We start from the raw sequence: 25229 nt of genomic DNA on the forward strand, positions 1-25229 counted from the left end.
GAAAAGATAACAGTGAATAAAAATTCCTTTAAAAAGGAACAGGGCGAGCAAATGAGGAAGTGTCAAGATAAAGGTGTAGTTATTTTATTGTTTGAACTGTTTCTATAATTCGCATCGATCATAATGATCTTGCAATGAGACTGTACAGTGTATGGACAGTGTAGCCTATTTGTCTTATCATTTTGACTATTTAATTCTGACCATTGTGATTAAAACAGGCTTTCAGATTGATGAACCAATATGACTCGAAAGTGCTCATTAATATTCAATAACATTTTTATTTAATAGAATACTGGTTTCAAACTTGGTCAAAGTGTTCCTAATGACTTCCAGATAATTAATTAGTTAGCTGCTCTACTTTGCAGAATTAATTTTTATATTTAAAAGCTGCCAGGGTAGTATTTGCACTTATTGAGAACATTTCATTAGTTTCCGCTGAATGTTATATGCTATAATAATGCGCATAATTATGCCCCCATCATCATGATTAATGTTTACATGATAGGCCTACGTCTGTTTTACATGTCAATGTCGTTCCGCGGTTATTCGTTAAAACGAAAATAATTGCACCTAGGCCTGGATAAAAACATTTCTTCTTTATCGATGAATGAAGAAATGAAAAAAAATATCGAAGAAATGAAGAAAAAAAAACCCCAAAACAAACAATCTTATTAGAGATGTGACGGTCATACTATGAATTCAAAAGTTCAAAACATTACATGATGTTCCGAAAGTCATAACAGAAGAAGATCAAAAGAAGGTTGATTAATACGGTTGTGGTTATGCCAATAATGGCCCAGAACGGTTCCGAATGCATCACAAAAGATGCCCCATCCCATTCCAAAAGAAGGTGCTAAAAGTCATCACAAAAGAAGGTTGATGTTTCCAGTTTTTCATCTGTTTTACATGTCAATATCGCTCCGGTTCGTTACCAAAAATACTGGCACATACCTTTAAGGTCCACCATCGTTGGCCTGGTCAACTGGCAGGTTTATGCAGGAACTAAATACCAACAATAACTACTAAATGTTTATTCTATGATTTGGGCAAGTAACCTTGTCTTTACATATCACTATGTTCTTTTAGATGGTCAGGACTTTGGCGAGTTGGACAATTTTATTATCATGGATTATGTTATGCTATAAAATGCTAAGCTTGTGTAACATTTTATGAATAAATCCAGATGTGCTGGTACCTCTTTAAAATCTTCTGAAAGTCACAAACGGTTTTGCCTCAGCCGTTTATTAATTTCTAGAATATGCCTCAAATACCACCCAGATCCACGCATGACGACATCATAAACTTTTTTATTGTCATATGCATTGCATGCAGTAGGCATATTAACTATTCTACTGCTAGCAACATTTGGCATTTATTGAACATTGACTTCAACGTATACAACTGTATACCACCACACCAGGTTCAACCAAGTTAGCAGATAAAGGGCAAACAGTTATTGACTTTTCTCCTGGTAAATTGGTCAATAAGCAAACATTCTTGGTCTGAGCAATCCGACAGCCTCGTGAAAAATTAATTGACTGTGTAGTTATAGTATCATTAACAGATTCTATACGCTATAGCAGAACAACAAGCACATACAGGCAAGTATTTTGCCAGTATCAATAAAACTATAATGAGGCTATTAATGTAGCCCAACTGTACGTACAATCGGGCAATACCGCTAAATCTTAAAGAAATGAAAAATATCTGTTGCAATTTTCGGATTTGCATAAAAGTAATTCTAGTTCATCCAAGTTGTAAAACAATTATTTCTTTTAATACAAACACACTCCTTGGTAAGACAACTTTATAGCGCTGTTTGAATATCAACATGAAGTAGTAATGACAAATTTAAATGTACACTATCGCCTCTGTAGTTTCCTGATTACATAGACAGCACGATTATTTTATTTTTATTCTGCAACGCTGTGAGGAAATAAGTAAGCCAAAACCCATCGCAATAAGGACGAAAAATGCTTCGCATTTTCCGCCCAAAAAGCCAAAGGCATGGCTGTGATCCCCTATTATCGCGTATCCGAGCGAGTCTCCAGGGTGTTTAAAAAACACGTGTTTTCCACAGCCATGAAGCCACACAGTATCCGCAATATGCTCGTTCATCCTAAGGATAAACTTCTTGAAAAAGCGGAAGCCATTATGAAATCCCTTAATTGCGGTGACTGCCCCAGTTCCTACATTGGTGAAACTGGTCGCCCCTTTGGTATCCGACTCATCAGCACCAGAAAGAGGTGGAGAAATTTGAATCTAAACCATTTAGTCGAGCAATACGCAAATCATCCGCCATCACTGATCATGTGGCCTCTACAAATCAAAAGTTATATTGTTATTATTTTAAACAAACTAATATTAAACTATGGTAACGTAAATGATGGTAACGTAAATGACAGCACCAATATATTTGATTGAATAAATTAATAATATATTGTTATGTATCCTAACTAGCTCTAACTCGTCATCAAAATGCAATATAGGCCTACACATTTTGTATCCACAGACCCTCTGTAGGTATACATGGTAAATGACCGTTTTAAAGTCGTACAGAATACACTTTTTTTAAACCTGTTATTTTGTATATTGATTTTATTTCATTATATGCCCAAAAATCACTGATCATGTGGCCTCTACAAATCAAAAGTTATATTGTTATTATTTTTTAACAAACTAATATTAAACTATGGTAACGTAAATGGCCTACACATTTTGTATCCACAGACCCTCTGTAGGTATACATGGTAAATGACCGTTTTAAAGTGTTTTATTTTGTTCTTGAGTGCAAGAGCTTCTTTCTTACATGTTTGATGTAATGACCCCCTTTTTTGTTTTGTACTTTTGCACTGAGACGAATTATTTTCCTTTAATTTAAAACAATCAAGTAAGTAAGTAAGTAAATATAAGTAAGTAAGTAAGTAAGTAAGTAAGTAAGTAAGTAAGTAAGTAAGTAAGTAAGTAAGTAAGTAAGTAAGTAAGTACGGTAAGTAAGTAAGTAAGCCTAAGTAAGTAGGCATATAGGCCTAAGTATGCTAAGTAAATAAATCGATCCCATTTTATTATATCAAACTTGTAGATTGGGACGCAATTCTTGCAAAGTAGAACCGATCCAAATCGGTTATGTTTTGATGAATTCAAGTGTGTGGAAATATTGGATCCAAAACATAGGCCTAGGCCCTACCAATGATAAAATTGGATGCTTTAGGCCTAGGCCTATATAGCAAAGGTCTTTAGTTTTAAAATATTGGACTCGACTACGGCTCGTCCAATTTTTTAAAACTCAAAGCTCAAGAATGGCCTCAATCGATTTAATTTTATTTCAAAATTAATTGTTTACTAAAATCATGTCATGCCATCCGGGATGCCATCCCAGGTTCTGCTGGAGTCAATCGTATCGCGTTATATCATACGATGGATCGACATGATCGAATGATTGATTCATCACTTGACTCTTCATACACCATTAACTTCAGAAGTACACAATACCCGATCACCCCTATAAATTTTGGAACATCTCTTCACCAATACAGCCAATCCCGAGCCCGTTTTTGTCGAGCCGGTTGCCGCGCCTCTAATATGCCCCTGTTTGTCAGGGGGAAACACTATTTTGTAGTACATGATTTGTTTACAAACTATCGTAAACGGTATAAAAATGTGTAATTATCCTTGAATAACATATCAGGTAATCTTTATGTTCAATATTATAAAAAGAAAAGAAAAAAGAGATTTCTTTTTCGAAATTCAATTGATATTTAGGAACTTTAAATAATTTTGCCTACTTTATAGCTATCAGGTGTGTAGACCCCGATATCCACTCTTACGATTTTTATGGTAATTTGATGACGTAAAAGCCACACACAGCATTATCATCGATTTGTAAAGTCGACGTCGACATAGCAAAGCAACAACGTACCGTACAATTTGAGAGAATGGACCACTATTGCAACTGAAAATAGGAGGAAGATTCAGTCGATTTTCAGTACAGAATAATATTTTAAATAGCATAGAGTTGTTCTACAGTTCATACTCCATTTAATGATTGAAGGAATATGAATATTTCGTTTGCGGGGTGTGGATTTCTCGGCATATACCACGTCGGTGTTGCGAGCTGTTTAGTTCAACATGCTCCTGAATTAATTAGTAAAGCTGCCGGAGCTTCTGCTGGTGCTCTTACGGCTACATGTCTGATTTGCAATATAGATTTAGGTACGTACAATTTAATTACATGTCTCTGTAATTCACTTTATTCCATTATACTTCTCAATGAGTCGATTTGTGCCTAACAAATGTAACCTGGCATGCCTGGGATTCAAACATGTCCTACACAGAAATGTTGTTGATTTTGCCTGGCCCGGACTCCGTTCATCATGTTCATGCCCATTTTTGTGCCGTTTGTCATGTTTGTTCGTTGTAACGATCGTTTTTTCAAGTATGTTCGACAGTTTTCTACTTTTATACAATGTTCATTGTGTGTATAATGCGGGTTTTTTAACACTATAGATGATACGAAAATAAACGTCCTTGACAATATCATGCCATGCATGTGTGTATGCGTTGTTTTGAAATTGATCGTGTGAGACGGCCGCGGCGGACTCGTGACTATCGTGTTTGAAACCACGTGCCTGATTGGTTGTTTATATCATTTTATGGAGGTGTGCCAATTATTAAACCAATAAGGTAACGCAACATTACTATCATGGGGGTTGAACGACCTTCACTGGGTTAAACGACCTTTTCAGTGAGAATGATAATTTTATAAGAATGTCATAGAATCTGAAACAATAGAATACATGTATGATCATGATGAAAGCTTCAGTTCCCCCCGAGGCCTTGAACTGCACAACTTTAGCTTGAAGCATAGATGCATACATTACATTGTACTTGTAGTACCATGAATTCACTTCTTGTTCTTGACTTGTTTACATTGAGCAACTCTGGTTAACTAAGTCTTAGTTTTTATGACACTTGCATGCTTGTCAAGTGACAGAGCAGCTATTAAATCTTTGTCTCAGATGACATCCAGGAATTTTCAATAGACAACCGCACCCACGGCAGCGTCCGGTGCCGCTCAGCAAAAATACAAAGTCAGGTGCCGCTCTGCAAAAAATTAGAGGGGCGCGCACCGGGTGCGTCCCCCTCTAAATCCACCCCTGATTTATGTAAATTTCAGATTTTTAAAGCTGAATTTATACTTGGATCGCTTTTGCAGAAAAGCGATTCTCACACATGCTCAGCCTCAGTGTTTACTTCCATTTTCAGAGCCGGGTCAAGCTGATCAATCAATACAAATCCCCAAGGCAAAAATGATGTGACATTTGCAAGGTGAAGAAATCTCAACATTCTAGCGATATCGCTTTACATGTGAATGCATCAACCAATCATTTATCAACTGGATCTATTATTTTGCTAATTAATTTACCTTTCTCAATTATTAACTTTCGGTACCGGTACTGAATTAATTCAAAGCAATAATTATTGACAGCAATTATGGATGTTCTAAACATGTATTTTGTGGCATTTAGAATATTTTAATTGTTGCAGGCCTGCAATCGCTATCACCGTGATAAGTATTATGCAAGACTAGAGCGACAAGTGATGCATCGCAAAATTCAGCGATTGCCCGTCACTTTCCAAAAGTGGTGCATCGCAATCGCTTGGCCATGGAGTATAAATTCAGCTATATTTTAAGTTAATAACCAATTTCATTATGGGGTACCTACTGTAAATGTTAATCCATTTTTGTACTTTTGTTGATATTCTTAAAGTTAGGGCATATCATGATCCACAGCATTTTCTCATAAAAGTTAAGATTTTTATACCACTGGAAACCTCTGGCTACATAATGTTTTTGTACAAAAAATCAGTCGTTTGGCAAAAATATTGTGAAGTTTGAATTACGTTCTGGTTTACCAGAACAAAATTACAACACATTGTCTATGGAGCAGTTTTGTGTTATATCAACCTTTATTCAGGAATGCAAAATACAAAATATAAGCAATGCAAGAATACAAGGAGGAACAAAAACCCAGGACAAAATCTGGACAAGATGCCCAAATTAATGCAGGGTGACATATTATACATTAGCAAAAATACACAAGAATATATACAAACAAGCAGAACACACCAGGAATACCAAGCAGGACTAGAAGAACCCAACAAAATGGCAGGGCGGCGGGTGCGATCACAAACTGATGTGGGGCTGATCTTCGGAGCCCCAGGCCGGCTCCTGCCTAGCATTCCAGATCGTGTAACTAGACAGGAGGGCCATTTTGCTGAGTTCTTTCATGAATTTCTTAGACGGTTTGGCTCTGCCTACAAAAGAAAATATCTCGACAATGCGTCCAACATTTTCTTGGGTAATGAGCCCACGTGATCCGACTTCAAAGCATGTCAAATCACAAGTAAACCCATTATCTGAAATGTCGGACACAAGGTCAAGGTACTTCGTTTGTTTTCGCTCACAGGCTTTTGATATGTTGGTTTCAAATGGCACAGTTAACTCAACAATACATTAGACTTCTGTAGTCCACTTGCCCATTTTGTATACTCTGGCTATTACATTTAAGCATAAAACTCTGATTTGTATTTGTGTGCAATTGATAGATTTTCACATCTGATCTTTTCAGTCACCGTAGGCCTATTCCCTCTGTTTACTAGCTTCCCAAGCGGACTACTTGTAACGCATCTTTAAATGGATCTGGCTTGTAATTGGTCGCCCAGATCTTGTTATGGTTTAAATCCTCCGAGCATGTGCCATTACCATTGATAACTACATCGTACACAACTATGTGGCGCTTTGTGTACTAGGCGCATGAGCGCGTCTTGTACGCCCAGGCTTTTGTGCCTGCTGTTAAATTGGATTGATAAACAAGTATTATTGACAGTGTGTGTTAGGGACTAAGTCCCATCCCCGGTCAAAGTCCTGTTAAAAAGGCAATGTACATAGTCAATTTTTAACTCAGGCTTTCGCGATTAATAACCTGGTAGATTCTATAATTTTCCCACAAATAGTAATGTAAACAGCTATGGTAAATTTAGCACATTGTAGTGCTGATTCAGCCCAAAGCTGAAGCTTAAAGAACTGGAGCTCACATGATCCCCCAAATGTGGATCTGTGGAACTGCTGAAGAATCTTGAATTTGAATTTGAACCCGGAAGTAGGTGATTCTTTTGAAGGTTTTTTCAATGAAAATTCACTTTTAATAAACGCCCCTATTTGATAAAATGCCACACGCCCCTGGGACGTTTAATACAAACAATACGGTAAATACCGTTGCCAACGTTATAGTATGTGAGTGTCCCAGGGATGACTAGGGCTAGGCCTACATCTGCATCGTCATGTACTGACTATGATGGTATAGTCTCCCCCTACTTTGCACTTGAAGCAAAAGTAGAATTTCAGTTTCAGTCATGTTGTTGTCAAATTCTGTACCAGTTTATCCATAGTCCATAGATCACAAAATTCAATCTGATGTATACAGGTGCTATTCTATTGCAACTACCTAAATTGCATCATTGTTTTTATGCATTACAGGGAAAATTACTGACAAAATCATAGGGTTAGCAACTAAGGCAAGGTCTCGCACATTAGGGCCACTACATCCGAGCTTCAGTATTCACCAGCACATCTTGGATGGTCTAATCAGAGTTCTGCCAGATGATGCCCACAAGAGAGCCTCTGGAAGACTGTTTATCTCGCTAACTAGAGTGCACGATCGCCAAAATGTTGTTGTTTCTCAGTTTGAAAGTAAACAAGACTTAATAGAGGTAAGGAGTGCATTTGTGTTTTTCAAATGTGTCTGAATAAAATGTACAAGACGGTACAGAATTTGTTTGGACACTCAATGTTTGAATAATGAAACTGGTCATTTTACTAGTGATCAATGCATTTTAAATATTGTAGATTATTTTGAAAACATGTTATTGTACTACCTGTACTACTAGTTCTAAAGAGTATTATCTCCAAACAGGACATTATCATTCAATATGTGATGCGATCAAGCAAAATCAGTCGGAACTCGAAAATATTAAATTTTCAGTTTCTTATACAAATGTACATGTAGGCTAGTAAATAGAATTTACAAAGCTGCATTTTACAGAAAACCCCATTGAAATTGGACAACCAGTTACAAAACTATGAGCAATTTAAGTGGTTCCAAAACAAAAGGGAACAAAAGGAAATATTCGCTTTGTTTGGCTATATCGCAAAATCAATATTCCCAAGTTCCCACTGATTTTGCTTGATCGCATCACATATCTTCAATAATAATCTTGAATCTTCTAAGTTCAGTAGACCACCACAGGTACCAGTAGGCCCCTATCTTTAATTTTTGTTTCTGTGTTTCTGAAAGAAAATTCCTGCACTAATTATTGCAAATTGAATAAATATCTTGTGAAAGCTTGCACATAATATATAAACACAGCACAAGAAATAAGTCCCCCTCTCAACATTTCGTCATAACATTGTAAGGTTTCGTTTTGTACCAATAAAACTAACTTTTAAATAATTATGACTGTTTACAAAGTGTTGTGTGAAAATGAGATATTTCCATGACTTCAGGGCTGAAGGAGCCTAAATTGAAGGCAAAAACTGCCCTTTTCAAAAGTCACAAAGTAGGCCTATGCTTGTTACAAAAGTTGATTCATGGCTTGTTACTAATGGAAACCCCCATGTGGTTGAGTGCAGTTTAAAATACTCACCAGTCACCAAGTGAACATTTACTGTAATTAATGTGTATTGATTCTTGATCATTCAGCCATGGATGCAAATCCCCTTGGTGCTGAGTTCAGCACAGTGAGTTGTAAGATGGCAAGTTCCATTTCTTGTCCCAATACGCCTTGCAGTTTTAAAACAAGCATAGGCCTACTTTGTGACTTTTGGAAAGGGCAGTTTTTTGTCTTCAATTTGGGTTCATTCAGCCTTGAAGTCATGGACATCTTTTATTTTCACACAACACTTAGTAAACAATCATATCATTATTTCTAAGTAAGTTTTATTGGTTTGGTACAAAGTTTTATTTTACAATGTCATGGCGAAATTTTCAGAGGGGGACTTATTTCTTGTGATGTGTTTAGTTCATAACTTAACACATTTTGTTGTTCTTTATTTCTATATTGACAGGCCTTGCTGTGTAGTGCATTCATACCATTCTACTCGGGAATTATTCCACCAGTTTTCAAAGGAACGGTAAGTGAACCGAATACCCGGCAGCCCATTGCATGCTAAATCAAGGTAATACAAATGAAAATGTGAGCTAATATGCATTTCCTTGAACATTTTAATTGATGAGGATGAGGACTTGAACAAAAATTTGACTGTTAACTCTCTCCCAGTCTTTCATGCTTAGATCATAAATTGTGGCAGCAGGGTGAAGTTAATTATGTAGCTACTTTTAATGATTCTGATATGGCTAAAAGATTATTGTTCTCCAGTGATTTATATAATCCATCACTGAGCAACGAGCATTTAGTTTTTAGTCAAAACCCAATGGCTTGTCGCTCAACGATGGAGTGTGAATTCAGCTTTACTTTTTTCTGCAACATTAAATTCCAGTCCAATTCTAGTACTAGGGATTTTCAGTATTTGTACATAAGCTAGACAAAATAGATGAAGAAATGAACCATGTGTGCAATGCATGATCCCTTTTGGCATGGATTTCCCAAGTAAATTTAGTAAAATAAAGCTGAAACTTTGCATGCAATTTGTTGTTTTAAAACTGGGATACAATCTAGATACAGGTGCTCATAGGTATAGTGACCTAGGGCCTAAAATAAATTTGTCTTGCATGCATGTCTTTGGCTATGTGCCATTGTAGTGAACCAGGGTCAATTTGGACAGCTGCCTTTGCTATTGTTGATCTAATTTTAAAATTTTATGTGGTGTTTAAAATTCTAAGTGTGAGATGTTTAGAGGGCTTCTGCAAATCACTCATATCTACATGTTGGATTTTCAAAGGGAATGGTCAAGGGGAGGGAGGGGGGCAAGGAGTCTTTAAGGGGGGAGGGGGTTCACTGCCATGACCTGTGTCAAGTACACACATATACATAACATCATACCTCACAATTTACTGTAGAAACCAGCAAAAGTTTTGCATTAGGCCTAACCATGGCCTAACTATTTGCTGCTGTATATATCCTGAGAAGGAAACACTCTACAGGAGGCTAATATTGGAAACAACCCAAGAATGTGACATTACACATTGGCAACTAGAGCTCATTTTGCTCCCCAAGAGAGAATGAACATAAGGTTAGTCAGTGACCCTAAATACCCCCTCCCCATACACATGCAATTCAACCAATTTACCGTGTGATTCACACTGATACTAGCTTATGCAGGAAAGTAAAAGAAATACGGGCAAGGACGGTCATTCAGTTGAAGGCCTACAGCTATTGGAAACAATCCAAGAATGTGATATGTTACACACATACTATAATGTTTTGCAAATTTCCTTTTACAAATTAGCTTACTGCTAACTGTCCAGTGCATACTATTTTGCACAAGGCCCTACAATGTATGCCCACGCTTGACATCACGTGCTTACAATGTCTAATGCTTAAGGAACCTTACAAAAGATTATACTAGAGTGCTTCCCAGAAGAGAAAATTAACAAGTTCGGCATCTTTGAATCTGCTCAATGGATCTAAAATGTCTTTTGACCCATATACATGTAAAGACCAATACCTCCCTATGCCCAACAGTCTCAGACACGCACACATACACTGACCTACAGGTCTACTCTCACATTCGTCATATGATTCACACTGATACTGGATTCTGCAGGAAATAGCAAAAATGACAAGGACTAACATTTAATTGAAAACAAAGGGACCTGGAATGATTTTGCCTTTTTTAATGGCTTATTTTACTTGCCATGTACAATGTACATGTATTAGACAAATGTCATCTGATCTGAGAATGCTAGGAGGCGGATAGATATAATCAAAGAACAACATCACTTTTAAGCCACCAACCTTCTTCACTTGATGGCTTGAACAATCTTTCAAATGATCCCAAATGCAAATTACCCTGTGACCAAATAAAATACTGTGTTCTGCAAGACTTAAGTCGTGTTCACATTTTGAGTTACATCCGGCGTAAACTTAGGTTAACATTGATAAAAATTCCACAAATATTTTCGCTACTCCTACCGCGTGTCCACACCTAGCCTACTCCTAGCACTACGCTGACCAGTTCCACTAAGCATTCACTTCTGGTCGGCGTAAACATCGGCTACCACTTCCGGTGTTTCCGACCAACAAAAGGTCAAACTTACACCGGGTGCCAGGAGTAGCAGTGTTCACATTGCAACTTACGCCTGGCTGAGGTTACACCCAGCTCACTACTCCTGACTTTTGTCAGGAGTAAATCGTCGGACATACGAAACTTACGCTGACCATTGTTCACACTGCCACTGCTCCTGGCAGCACCTACCGCTACTCCTAGCAACTTGAGCCGACCAAGTTTCGCCGGGCATACGTCCGACAATGTGAACACAACTTTATTGACTGCCTGCGTATGTGGGTGTCTGGCTTTCATTATGGTGTGTTTCATCTAATTACCTCCGCATCATGCAAAAGAACAGCTTGGTCATTTCTGTCAATGATTACATAACTTGTATCAGACAATTTAGTACTTTTAAAAGTAAAGGGTGAAATAATTTAGGTCTACAGGAACAGATAAACTGGGTCATTCAAAAGTTCTGCCACAATATCCAGCATGTGAATCTTGAATTGGTGTGGCAACAATTAATACTGGTGTATGAGAGCTTTCTGTTCATAGATAGATTATACGCAACCATGAAATTCTTATTTGTCTAATCTTGCAAAGTATCAGTGTACAGAACTGAAGTGGTAAGCTTTGAAGTAGGACATTTTAAATGACCTGGCCTTGTAAACTTGAGCTGGATTTATCCATTTTAATATTCCTGTGTGTGTGTAACAATTATTAAAAATTTTGATTATTATTATTATGATTGGCACACTTTTTTCCCTTATAAAAACCAAACTTTGTAATGTAGGGTAGGTTGATTATCCAAGCTGGAGGTCATTAGCCGTAACATCCAAAGTTCACAAGTTATCAAGTTTATAATAATTTTATCAGTAAATCCAATATTGACTTGTTATTTTTATCTCAAACTGTCAAGTGAAGTAAAGTTCAAAACACATATGATTTAGATCGGATGTGCTCTTTTTCCATCTGTCATAAGAACTATTGGGAAATGTGTTGAATTGTGTGTAATAGTTATATGAAAAGCATTTTAGTGTTATACAACTGAAATGAAGAGATCCATATGTGATGCGATCAAGCAAAATCAGTCGGAACTCTGCATTATTGAATTTTCAGTTTCTTATAGGATAGTAAAAACCAATTGCAAAGCTGCATGTTGCAGAAAACCCCATTGAAATTGAATACAACCTTTGTTTGGCTATATCTCAAAATAAATTTATTTCCGAGTTCCGACTGATTTTGCTTGATCGCATCACATATGACTGAGGGTGAAAGCTACTGCAAGAAAAATAAATCAACTCTGTTCCAATTCTGAAATCAACATGGGATGCCCATAAAATTCAAACTAAGTCATCTCACCGACCCCAATGTTCCTAAGACGTAGAACCCCCCCTCCCCCAAAAAGAGTATCAAGTTTTCCAACATTAGTATTCAAATGATATTTTCAAATAAACCAAATGATCTCACTTCTTTTCTTTGTCTACAGCGTTACGTTGATGGCGGCATCACAGATAACCTGCCCTCACCATTTGATGATGAAAATACCATCTCAGTATCACCCTTCTCGGGAGAAAGTGACATCTGTCCACCATCCCATGAGTTCAGCCACTACCTCCAGGTGACGCTGTCCAACACCAGTATTCAAATCACCCCCAACAACCTGTATCGCCTGTCAAGAGCTCTATTTCCTCCAACTCCTGACATAATGAGCAAAATGTGTAAACAAGGTTTCGATGATGCCCTAAGATACCTGCAAGTGCATAGTAAGTAGCTAGACATTCTTAAGTAAGACATTCTCCTACAGACCATACAAGTATGAGCCTACGGAAGTTACAAACATGTATAGCGCATGAAGAAGAGATTGGTATAACATATCATTTTAACCATCTTTATTGAAGGATTGTGCGTGTAAAGAGATCAGACAATATGTAGTACCTTATTGATGTTTTCTCATGTTTGAAAGTTACTCAGATCAAATTAGTTTCAAGAAAATTTGGGTTGATAATGATATATCAAATGCAAGTTGCTGCTTTTTAGTTTTTGCATTTTATCTTAGCTAAGTTGCAGTCATCTTTAGTTCATAAAAATGTCAAGGTTAGGGCTTGGGTACAGAAGCAGTTTTATTTTTAAAATTTTTACTAAAGACATACACCACTCACTTTTGCTGATAAGACAAAAATAATTTGATATGACTGGGTTCTTTATATTTAGCATCAAAATGATCCATTATGAGTACAGTATTACTAGTAAGGTAAATGCAGGATTTCCTGTGCCCCCGTCAAAATAAGCTTAAAAATAAGCAGCGCAAGTTCACCAACTTTTAGGGCGTATGACTAAGGCACCACATATAGATACTGTTCTACACAACCAAGGATTCATTCACCAACTTTTAGAGGGTATGACTCGGCACACATATTATGCTGTTATACAAGGGTTTGCACCAAACAAGGGTTTTCAAATTAAACAAAGATCCTTTTAAAGGTATATACATCATTCATGAGCTACAAAACATATCTTGACACCACCCTTATGCAAGTAATGCAATAGAAAATTATCAAAAAAATGTGAAAAAGAAGAGTTGTGTTGCTTTCAATTAGAATTCCTAGAGATTTGAGATGTGCTAGCATGAAATAGTTCCATTACTTTTCTATTGTCTATTGTTAGACTACCTGCTATTACTGTTAATAAATCCTTACAAATATTTGCTGTCATTTGTCCACTTTATTGTAACCGGTCAATAAGACTCAAGTAAATGCCAGGCAGGTAATACTTTTTCCTCTGCAGGTAACTCTCATTGGCTGCTGTTTGTTTGTTTGTTTGTTTGTTAGTTTGTTTTATTTCTTCTTTAACCTGGGACACTCAATCAGTTGAAAACACAATTAATCATCCGTTCTTCCTTGATTGCCCAGTTACCTAGTGCTGGAAATAATGAAGCAGAAGGCCCTGAATGGTGTCTTATATCTCACACAATAACCCTCTACTGATTTTGCCCAGATCTAGTTCCTTGCAACAGACATCTGAGCCTTACCCAACTACAAATAGCCAACCAGCTAGGACAAAGCACAAGGTTTTCTGGCGGCAGACGAGCTTCTCTACGCTCACGCAATAGCATGGTGTCTTTGACAGACAGTGGTACAGGGACATCAGAGCTACATGTCATCGGAGATGATGAGGATGAATTGATGGTGTACGGGGATGAGGACAGCAAGGAATTGTGGGAAGAGTGGAGTGATGAGGATTTCTTTGATGATAACGAAGATTGTGAGGATTGTAAACATAGGGCAAAGCAACTCATGTTGCAAAATAGTCTACCTCCACAAGTTACTGCTGGTACGTTCTATTACATGCCATAGAAAACTGTGAAGTACATTTTTTTAATATCTAAGAAATTTATATCAGATTGTTAAATGGATCCAGAGAGGAGAGCTATCATTTTTTGAACTTAATCCCTAAAAACAAACTGGATATATAAATTTTATCCTGAAAATTTTACTGGGGTAAATATGGAAAATGTCAGCTTTTATGAGTTTAAGTGGAAGTAAAGTTAGTTAAGAACACACAACTTTGTGCTTTGAATAACACTGTATGTGGAAAGTTAGTGAATAGTTTGTCAATATTTTTAAAAGACAAATTTGTGTCCTTGACATTTAAAATTAAAGAACAGGTGAAGCTAGATTGATAAAATATTGGCTTAATTGGATGAAGTTGCATGTGTGTCAATGTCAGTTTACTGATTATATTCACTGATATTCAATTCATTAACTGCTTGTTTAGTGGTCCATTATTATACACCATCACTTAATTTTGCTTTGTGTGTGCTGAGAAGCAGCTGTGTCCAGGTTATAAAACAAGTAACTTAGTCCAAGGGCGGATCCAGAAACAAACAAAACACAAAATTTCCGCACACCAGAAAATGTTCATGTGTGGGTCCTCCTTTAAAAATCCTGGGTCTGCTCCCAAGTCAATCAATAAGTTTTAAGTCATTTTGTGATCATATACCTGCACATGATACAGCTACTTCCCCATGCTAATTTTCAAATGAAAGACAAAATAGTACGCCATTGGTGACTTGATCTGATTCAACCTGGCCAGAGGTGGCAATTGGGAAATTGAGATACTGGCTAACCTAGGGAGTAGAAATCAATCAAATATATTATCAAAATTGGTGTTATGAAAGCTCATAACTTTTGAGAAAGTATCGTCCATGTGTAGTCCTCGCACGATCAAAAGCGGTGCCTCTGTAGTGTGCGACACGGCACAAAGTGAATGCGCCTAACAGACACACCGCCTTTATCATGTGCGTATTACGCACAGACGCTTCTGTCTCAAGGAAGCGAAACGGACAATGGATTTCAGCAATAGTGCATATGGCTATTCCAAGAGATATTCTGAGGTCCAAAGCACATTGTTTAGAAGTTTCACAATACCTGAAAAATAATTGATGCAAAGTCTTTAACCGCATTCATGACCTTCACTCTACACTTTTTTGAAAATTCATCTGCGTCACATTGTATGTCACACATGGCAGTAATTATATACCATTGTATCCATTTGTTTACAAATAATAAAATAGAATTGGATCACATTCATCACATTTATTCATGAGGTTATAAATGTTTAAATTGCTTTCCTTATCCATCCACAGCTCTGCAAGCAGCATGTAATTCGGTAAACAGTGGTATATTAAATTACATCTACAATTTGAAGATGTTTAAAGCAATGTCCATAATGACTCTACCGTGTGTGCTTCCTGTAGAAACTGCCATCATTGTTGCTGTTAGGTAAGATTCCACAGTACATGGGTCATTTTCACAAATAACTTAACACTTCTTAAGTTGCAAACTCAGTTGTAAGTTACACAAATGTACAAGGCATCAGCAAGTCCATTAAACAATGACTGTTTGCCAGTGATATGCTTGGTAGGTGATACCAAAAGGAATGTGTATAGAATAAGTAAGCTTACTATGCATGTTGGAAAGTGCTTTTATAGGCAAGAGTTGCTTAAAATAAAAGTGGTATCAAGAAGTATAATTGAAGACCAAATTTAAAAGACTAGTTTGCGTATGACGTCCTGTCAACCAGACCAAAAATGCCATACTGCACAGGTCAGCAACCAATCACGCCACCCCTTTACCCTGACGTCAGACACAAATTAAGTCTTTTTAATTCTGTCTTCAATTATAGTGGACTGTATGCACTCTTGCCTACAAAGCTAAACTGACTCTTATGGTAAAATTTAGACAATTTGTGGTGAATTAAATAGAGCTGACATTCAACTTGCAGATTTTGGGGTCCAAAAACTTTCACATGGGTCGGAAACTCTTTTAATAGTACACCACTCCTTGTTTTATTTTAAAACTTGCAAATATAGAAAGACCGTGTCTGAGACGCTAAAATTAAGACATTAATGAAGCAAGTTGAGTACAATAATGCAATTTTTGATTTGGATTCTAGACATTTATCCTCAAGTTATGTTTGCTATTTCTTCATAGGTTTGCCAAGTGGATTCCCTATTTACCTTCAGATTTACAGTGGTTTCTGCGTGGTCTACTAGCCTTATTACGACAGTTAGGAAAGCACATCGACTTAGGACATACCAAATTTACTGCCAAGTAAGTGATACCAACTTATTAAACCCATTAGGCACTACCGGCTTAATTATCGGCCTCCAAGAACTATTTTGATTGGATACAAAGAGGGCTATATAATTTGTAAAGCCAATCAGTGATGTGGTAAGAATTGTCAGTATAGCTGGAGGAGATTAAGCTAAAATTGCCAAGTGAACTAATGGCTCTATTGTGATTGCTCACTGCAATTATTATCTCATGTAATTAACCAATCAGGGGCACTTTAAGAAGGCCAGTAGTGCCCATGGGCTATCCTGTTCCACAGTCTGGAAAAAAAAAAAAAATGCTAACCAATGTGAAGAGTATGTTCGAATAAACGTTAAACTTTAGCCACTTACTATCTTTTTCCTGGATTGTGAGAGTAACAAATGCTATTTTAACTTTAGAAGAGGATCATATGACTCTTGAATTTGACATTTCTTTTTTTATAAATGACCATAAATTGATATCTGAAACCATTATAAAACATATGTGGTTATGTTTTGTGTACACCAATTTCCTTCCTCCTTCCGTCCCTCCATCTGCAACACTAATCTGTTGTTATGTTCACTACCTACAATATACATACATAATATAACATGGCCATATGTCACATCATTATTGGAAGTCGCTTTACATGGAAAGCATCAAAAGGGTCCCTTTTGCCATTTGGCGATGTAAAAAAACCCTGTTCTACAGGACTGACCGACCAGAATTTCCTTTTTTGAGATTTATTTTTTAATTTGCTGTATGCATGTAAAATCAGTCATTTTTTTTGGCCAAAAGTAGACTGAGTTTGACTGAAATTGTTGTATGCATGTATTATCTGCTGTTTTGGACTAAAAGTAGATTTATTTTGACTTAAAAAACATATGAGAGGAAAATAGCAACAAAAAAAGTACCGTAGTTTATTTTCAGATTTTAGTAATTTTTAGAGTCATTTGCGTAAAGCAAATGGGGTCCTGTTCATCATTCTTTCCATGATTCACTAAAAGTAGCTTATCATGGTACAAATAAGATACTCCATTAAAAATAGATGGTAACTGCTTATAAAGGATGCTAGGCCACTAATCTGAAGGTTAAAAGCAGCCAAACGCTGACAACATTTTCATATCTAGTTCACCTAGGCACAAAGAATGCAGTTCAGTAGATAACAAATGATCAAGATAGTATTATATAAATACTTGCTGTATCCAAAACAAGTAGCCCATTGTGTTGGGGTTGGGAATGTGGAGAAACAATGAGAACAATGAATTTGGTATAAACTTGTCTCATTCTCTCTCTCCCCCTTTAAACAATCTAGTGCAATTGTTCATTACTGTTCGTATTGGTGCAATAACATGAGTGGTCAAAGTCCATTTGATACAGCATGATTCAGCATGTAAGGATATCAGGTCACACATGACTTAAGAGTCATCAAAATGATAAGATTTTGGAAAAGTTGTGCCTGGTGGTCCACATGGTTTGGGGGATAGCATTTTGGAAAGAAACAAGTAAATAAAAAATTCCTCAGGAAAGGATATAATTTACAGTTTCTGATGTTAAAAGCTGTAAATACTGTGTTAAAAACCATTTCTCACAAATTCAATGAGGTAAACCAAACAGTTATGGACTCAGTCATATTTGTGTTTCACTCATGGAAGGCTAAATATAGGGTATTCTGGATTGCTATGCACCCAGCAAACATCGTTTCAAAGTGAATGTTTGTTTTGCGTGTATAGAATTTTGCAAAAAACGAGTCTTTGGGTCTAATTTCTTTGCATGAAATGATTTGTAAATTGCATCAAATCAGTTTTGAATGACAAATACTCAGGGAACGATCTCAATTCTAGAAGTGACAATGAGTGTCAAAGAGGGATGAGACTCAGCCAAAGTTGCCCAAGATATAGGGACCCCACTTCTCAATCCTCTCCCTTCTCAGATAAAAATTCTGCCATTAATAAATAAATAATATGTATAGATCTGACTCCAGCAAGCAGGCTTCAGCCGTGTGTGTTCGAAGTAGAGGTCGTCAAACTTTTCTGTCATAGTATGGTGATGAAATAATTCAGGATTGATAATAATCAGGTGATGGATAAATTTGTATGGAGTGATCAAGTGGCACCATATTTTATTGCTAAGTTAATGTTATGCATTGTGTGCAGACTTTTATGAGTTCTTTCAGGGATGTCAAATATTAGATTTAAATATTACACTAAGACTATGACCAAAACCCGGGTAACCAACCATTCTTGGCATAACTGGGTCAGAATTGTTGTCCCTGAATACATAATTACCTGTTAGGTCACATCAATTGCTGGATACTATTGCAGGCATGAGAATTTCCAGTCAAAACTCTGGAACCAGTCTTTTTTTATGTCAACATTTCTGCAGTTTTATTTATTTTCAGCCCATTTTCAGGTGTTTTGTCCAATTTTATGCGCTTTTCCAGCTTTTCCAGACTTTTTCATGAATGCGTAGTCCCATGCCTCCCTATTGTCATTTTGCTCACATTATATGTTAAATCAACTGGCAAAATACACAAAATACTGCTCACTTTTAATCACACAAGATACGTACATTACACTATAGCTATTCATTCAAGGTGGAATTACTCATTACTTCTATAGATTTGCAATAAACACACACATATAATTATGCTCTTCAGAAGGTTGCATGCACACACCTTACACTGCTTAGATGACTACATGACGCAACAGGTTCTTTTCACCTTGGTCAAGAATTTCTTAAAATATCCATATTAGCTGATACTAAGTGATAAAAAGTAGTCACATTGAAGTACATGTGCTGCTTGTTTGATTAGTTTTAATCAGCACTCTTTGAAGCGATAAGACTTAATAAGAATTTTGTGTTATCAATTTCAAGGTCTTTTAAAGGATCATTTAAACATAATTCAAACTTTTTAGCTTGACAAATCCATTAAGTGAGTACTCACGACACAGGTGTGACACAAGCACTTACCACTTAATGGATTTGTCAAGCTAAAAAGTTTGAATTATTTATCTACAATCCTACAAATGCATCTATTTACTGAAGTCATTTAAACATAGTTGCATAACATTGGGATCAGTAAACTAAGATGCATAACATATGCCTATACCTTGAGAGATTTCCTACATGTGTGTTATTTTTCAACAAAATGGTTAAGCAAAAAAAAAAAAAACACCCTGTTCTAGGGACGGATGGACCTAAAGTAAGGTTGGTCAGTCAAAATAAATACACTTTTTGCCCATGACAGCTGATTTTACATGCGAATAGCAATTTCCGTCAAATTCAAGCCACTCTGGGCCCCCAAACAGCTGATTTTACATGCAAGTTCCAGCAAATTTGCAACAAAATAAAAGCAAAAACAAAACTGAAAACCTGGGTCAAGTGAGACAGGGTGTTTTTTTTGTTTTGTTTTTGCCTAAACGTAAAAAAGTTCATGCGAAATAACAGCAACCCTCCGTATGTATTTGAGATAAGAACTTTGTTATGGTCAACAACAATCAGCAGCGATACAGTAATAAACTTGAAACAGATCCAAGGTCAATCAACACAAAGTAAGGTAAAGTTAATCATTATGTCACATGCGGTGCAAAAGGTCAGATAAATGGGTCCGGCAAAACAATTGCGGATTTACGATAACTGATTACAGTAAGGGGATCGTTACATGCTTTATATGCAGAAGGGATTATGTTACAGAGAGATAAGTAGGATGTGTCCACTCTTTTTGTTTTTCTTTAAGCAACGCCCAGACAACGCCCAGACAACGCCCACATTAGATATTTCTAGGTATTCTAGATATTTTACTTTTTGTACATCCTGTTTTGATTATAGCATAATAGAATGCAATTATAAAGCTTTTACTTCTAAAATATCAGTGGCGTCGCCCTCTGTTGACAGAATAAAAGCGAAAGCTGGATCACTACTCACACTTACATGCTAGTAGTGTTGGAATTAAGCATTTTTTTATGCATAGCAAAATTTGCTTTCATCACTTTTCTCTTGGTACATTCACATACTTCAGTGTGTAAGTCTATAGCATAAAAATGATACTCAACTCCAAAATTGTGTAGCAAATTGATAAAATTGTGTAGCATTTTGCTACGCGATATCAGCTATTTCCAACGCTGCATGCTAGAGAGTTAACTGTTACTTGGCACTCTGTCATAACGATATGTTCACGAGCAAGGCTAAGTGCAAAGCTATCTGTGGTTTGGTTTGTTGAGAATGATGAAAACTTGAAAAGATTGAAAGAGTAAACACTAAACAGTATTGATTTATTTACTCAGTGGTATAATTTCTAAGGAAATCAGGCAGTATATTTGTCACAAGAGATTAAAGTTTCTCCTTTCATCAAGTTAATCATCTTCAAATCCAACAAAATTACAATATGTTCCTGGTCTTCAAGAAGTAAAACCACACGTTCCTTTAAAAACAAAACAAAGACATTTCTTTGACTATATGTAAAATGCTATATAATGGTTTTTCTAATGTCATTTAACCAAATACCTTTTATTTGTATTCCTATCTGTTATCTGTAGGCTGTCATACCAGATTGACTGGGGAGATGATTTCTTGTCCACCTTTGCAGGCTACCCAGTAACCTCTGTTGGTCATGCATCAGCTATCACAGATTCAGAGGACACTTTTGACCTTGAAGCTCTTGATATTGCAACCTCTCCAGTGGGGAAAGGAGGTCACCACAGACAACTCAACTTCCAATTTAAAATGGACATTGAATCCACACCTGAAGACTTGTTGGACAGTTTTGACATGTGTGAGGATGCCTATGCTGAAAAGCGAGATAGGGCACAAAGTGTGGACTCCGAGAGCTGTCGTACTAACCCTGCATTATACGACACATTTGGTTACACCCTCAAAATTGCTGAGGAAATGGACGATGTAAGGACATACCATTATTTGAGGGTCTCACAAACAGTAGACCATCAAAACGGACAGAGTTCTGTGGAAATTACAGAGGTATAGCACAGTAAGCCTACTATTTGATGTGTTTGAAAGTAGTGTGCAAGTTTGAGATACTGAACTGTAAGCCTACTATTTGACATGTTTGAAAGTAGTGTGCAGGTTTGAGATACTGAAGTTACACAGCAAAGTGTTAAGATAACACACCTTGATGCAACACAGCAAATTACTAAAGATGCATTTGCTTGTTTGGACTTTGGATGAGACTCTTACTTCAAAAACAGACATATTACTCCCTTCAGTTGTTGTCAAAATGGAAATACGGCTTTATGATGGCTTTAAGAATAAAGCCTGAGTGATGAGAGAGCATCATAAAATAGTAATCAATCACAACAGTACTTCACTTTCCATAACTAATGGGAGAGGACTATGGTTCAAATCTAAATACAACATAGCAATTGTTGTCATGAGCGCACAAAGAGCCAATGAGATGCAAAATATGAAGACCTGATCCAGTCCTACTACACAATCCATGTGTGCAGCATCAATGATAGTGACAGTGATTTGAAGTGGTATCATCTACATAATCGATGTAATTTGTACTGTGTTAAATAACAGTAGCTTATATTTATAGGATTCAATTGCAGCTTAATTTATATTTTATTTTTTATTGTTTTATTTTGATTCGTTCACTAATTATTTTTATTATGATTTTGCTTTAATCGAGAGATCTGTATATTTTACAGTTAAGATCTTATTTGTATGAAACTAAGTATTTATGTTTTGTTACTATCCATCCAGTTATATTTAAACTTATATTTGAGTAGGATATTACTAGCATTTCCCCCAATAATGCTTTATTGTTAAACACTCTACATCATCCAATGCTATAATGACAGCAGGTGATAAACAATTCATGTTTCCATGCATGAAACCATTTAAAATCTATGACGAAACACATCACATCTCCAGTGACTGCGCCCTGCCCAGAGAAAAAAGGACTGCGGTAGTTGGATATGACCTGTGTGACCCACCATATCTTAACACATAGACTCAACCTCTTTCATCTCCAATCTGAGATGAATGTTAATGAAGTAAAAATCAATGTGGGTGGTAAATCTTAACCAATAACAGATAGGCAAGCATACATGTTTATGCATTAGCCCAACCCACTGTGTTCACTGAACCCAACCCACGTGGGGTAGCTCTATCTGGGTCAGGTAATTCAGATTTCCTTTTACAAATTAAGCGTACTGTTAGCCATCCAGCGCGTATTATTTGCACAAGGCCCATTGACTGTATACGCTTGATGTCGCGCACATATACGTGATGGTTAAGCTGTCAAAGGAAATCTGAATAAACCACAGGATATGTGCATAAACAACCAAGACTGCATTTTTAATGAGGTAACATCATAGCCTCTTTAGAGTGCATAGTTCATTGTTATTTCCAAATACAGTAGACCAGTTTTCTCATGGATAGCTGAGCTGTTGAATCAGCGGAACAAGAATGATGAGTTTTCAATGGTCAGGTCAGAGAGATTAGGGAATGATAAATTAAACTGGTCTACTACAGTAGACTAATGTTGCCTAAGGTTGGTATAAAAATCTGTAATAGCTGACAATCTGGGAACTTTCACAGTCTATGTGATGTAACCTGATTTAATATGGATCCTGTGATTCTCTTCAGTTTGACCGAAATTCCTCCCCACAATACAATATGCATATATTGTGTAACAAAGGATATGGGTTAAACTCCCAAGCTTAATGTGCATTCCCACCCCCAGGACTCAACCAAGCCAAATTTTTAGCTTCCTTTTATTGTCCTATAACACATTCAAGATGTTAACAAAAGAGTATAGTTTGACCTACTTGCAACATACCATTCTTGAGATACAAGTAAAATTAAAAAGGTCAAATCTTGGGGTGGGGGTGGTCAGGTGTGTTTTTTTTTTGCCACATGGGACAAAAGTGAAAAATGCTCAGATTTAAAACGCAAATGGTCTCAAATTGCTCATGTAAAAACAAGTCAAGGAAGGAATTGTTTGCACTGTCTAAAGTGCTTCGTTATTGGCAAAATTGGGCAATAAAGGTCAATCCCCATTACAGCCTATCTGTATATTTTGTGATGTTTCTTAGGTAAAGAATCATCCTACATAGTCACAACTATTGACAAGCAATTTGAGATCATTCTTGTTGAAATCGGAGCATTTTTCATTTTTGGCCCTTTGGTTGGATATGGCCAGAGTGCCGGGAATTATTTTCTTTTCACATATTGAATGTGTTATAAGACCATAAAAGTAAGCTATAAAGGTTGGTTTGGTAGTCCTGGGGGATGCACATTAAACCCTGGTATAAACTGGAATATATCTATTATGTTAAACACCTATTATCTTGTGGGAAGGAATTTTGATAAAACTGAATTCGGTAGAGACACCCAGGATCTACATATTAGACCAAAGTTTGCAATAATGGAATGGAGATATACACACAAATAAGGAGCACAAAACAATACTAAACTAGAAGAAAATGATTTACATTCAGTTGATATTTAAAACTGATTAAAATAAATTGGTTTGAACCTAAACTTTGTGAAATAGGTTCCTGATAGGATGTTTCTTGAGCAAAAAATTCAAGTGTATCTGAGCAAAAACATTAAAAATGTGCCATATTGTGTTTTTGAGACAACACTTCATTTACTGTTTATCCCACATGCCTCACATTGAGGTACCATTAAGTCTGTTTGATTGGGAAACAGACTCCTCAATTACCTAATAGCAGGGTGTTCCTAAACTATACCTTATAATGCTGCAACATTTTGTACATAGGTGAATACGACATACCAATGTGTATGTTTACATGTGTTCAGTTTCAAGTACATGTAGGTCGCATGTCATAAGTTGGGTACAATTTCCATTACATGGTCAAAAATGACAAAAAATTTATTTTTTGATATGTTGTATATATTGACAACCTCTAATAATTAACACAATTTTTAACCTTAACACATACTTAATTTTTGAGATAATGCTTAATTACTAATTAATTAATACACAGGTGTCTATGTAAATCTCAATTTTCAAATGCATTTTTCTCAAATCGGACCTCAATTATAAAAATGACTCTAAAATTTTTATTTTATACAAGAATGTCATCAGATTTGGAGGATATGTTCTCAATACATCAATGCTTCAAATGAACTATTTGAAATAATTGTACCTATGTTAATTACATTGTGAAGGTCAATGACCTTTTAACGAGTAAATAGCGAGACGGTTATTCTATTATTGAGGAAATGAATATCAAGAAGAGAAACGTACATTATCATGTTGCTAAAATACTGAAATTCAACTAGGATTTCATTAAAAATTAAAAAAAAAAAAAAAAAAAAATGGAACATAATACCCTTTAAGGTGGTACTACACCCTTGATAAATTTGTCTATTTTTGCATTTTCTCAAAAAAATAACAACACACTGGTAAC

General features: G+C 36.3%; 1 protein-coding gene across 2 annotated transcripts; it reads left to right on the forward strand.

Moving 5' to 3' along the window:
* Window positions 1-3837: 3837 nt before the first annotated feature.
* LOC140155845 (1-acylglycerol-3-phosphate O-acyltransferase Pnpla3-like) lies at window positions 3838-24624 on the forward strand. 2 transcript variants are annotated; one of them, XM_072178835.1, is made up of 9 exons: window positions 3838-4212; window positions 7541-7773; window positions 9128-9193; window positions 12720-12996; window positions 14228-14563; window positions 15879-16014; window positions 16726-16845; window positions 21366-21853; window positions 21910-24624. In XM_072178835.1, the coding sequence occupies exons 1-8, from the start codon at window positions 4056-4058 to the stop codon at window positions 21808-21810; spliced, it is 1770 nt and encodes a 589-aa protein (XP_072034936.1). In that variant the 5' UTR covers window positions 3838-4055; the 3' UTR covers window positions 21811-21853; window positions 21910-24624. The 2 variants fall into 2 exon arrangements, with proteins under 2 accessions (XP_072034936.1, XP_072034935.1); XM_072178834.1 differs by having other exon boundaries at window positions 21366-24624.
* The last annotated feature ends 605 nt before the right edge of the window (window positions 24625-25229 follow it).

The sequence above is a fragment of the Amphiura filiformis genome, chromosome 6 (assembly GCF_039555335.1).
Source record: "Amphiura filiformis chromosome 6, Afil_fr2py, whole genome shotgun sequence".
In the NCBI taxonomy this organism is placed as follows: Eukaryota; Metazoa; Echinodermata; class Ophiuroidea; order Amphilepidida; family Amphiuridae; genus Amphiura; species Amphiura filiformis.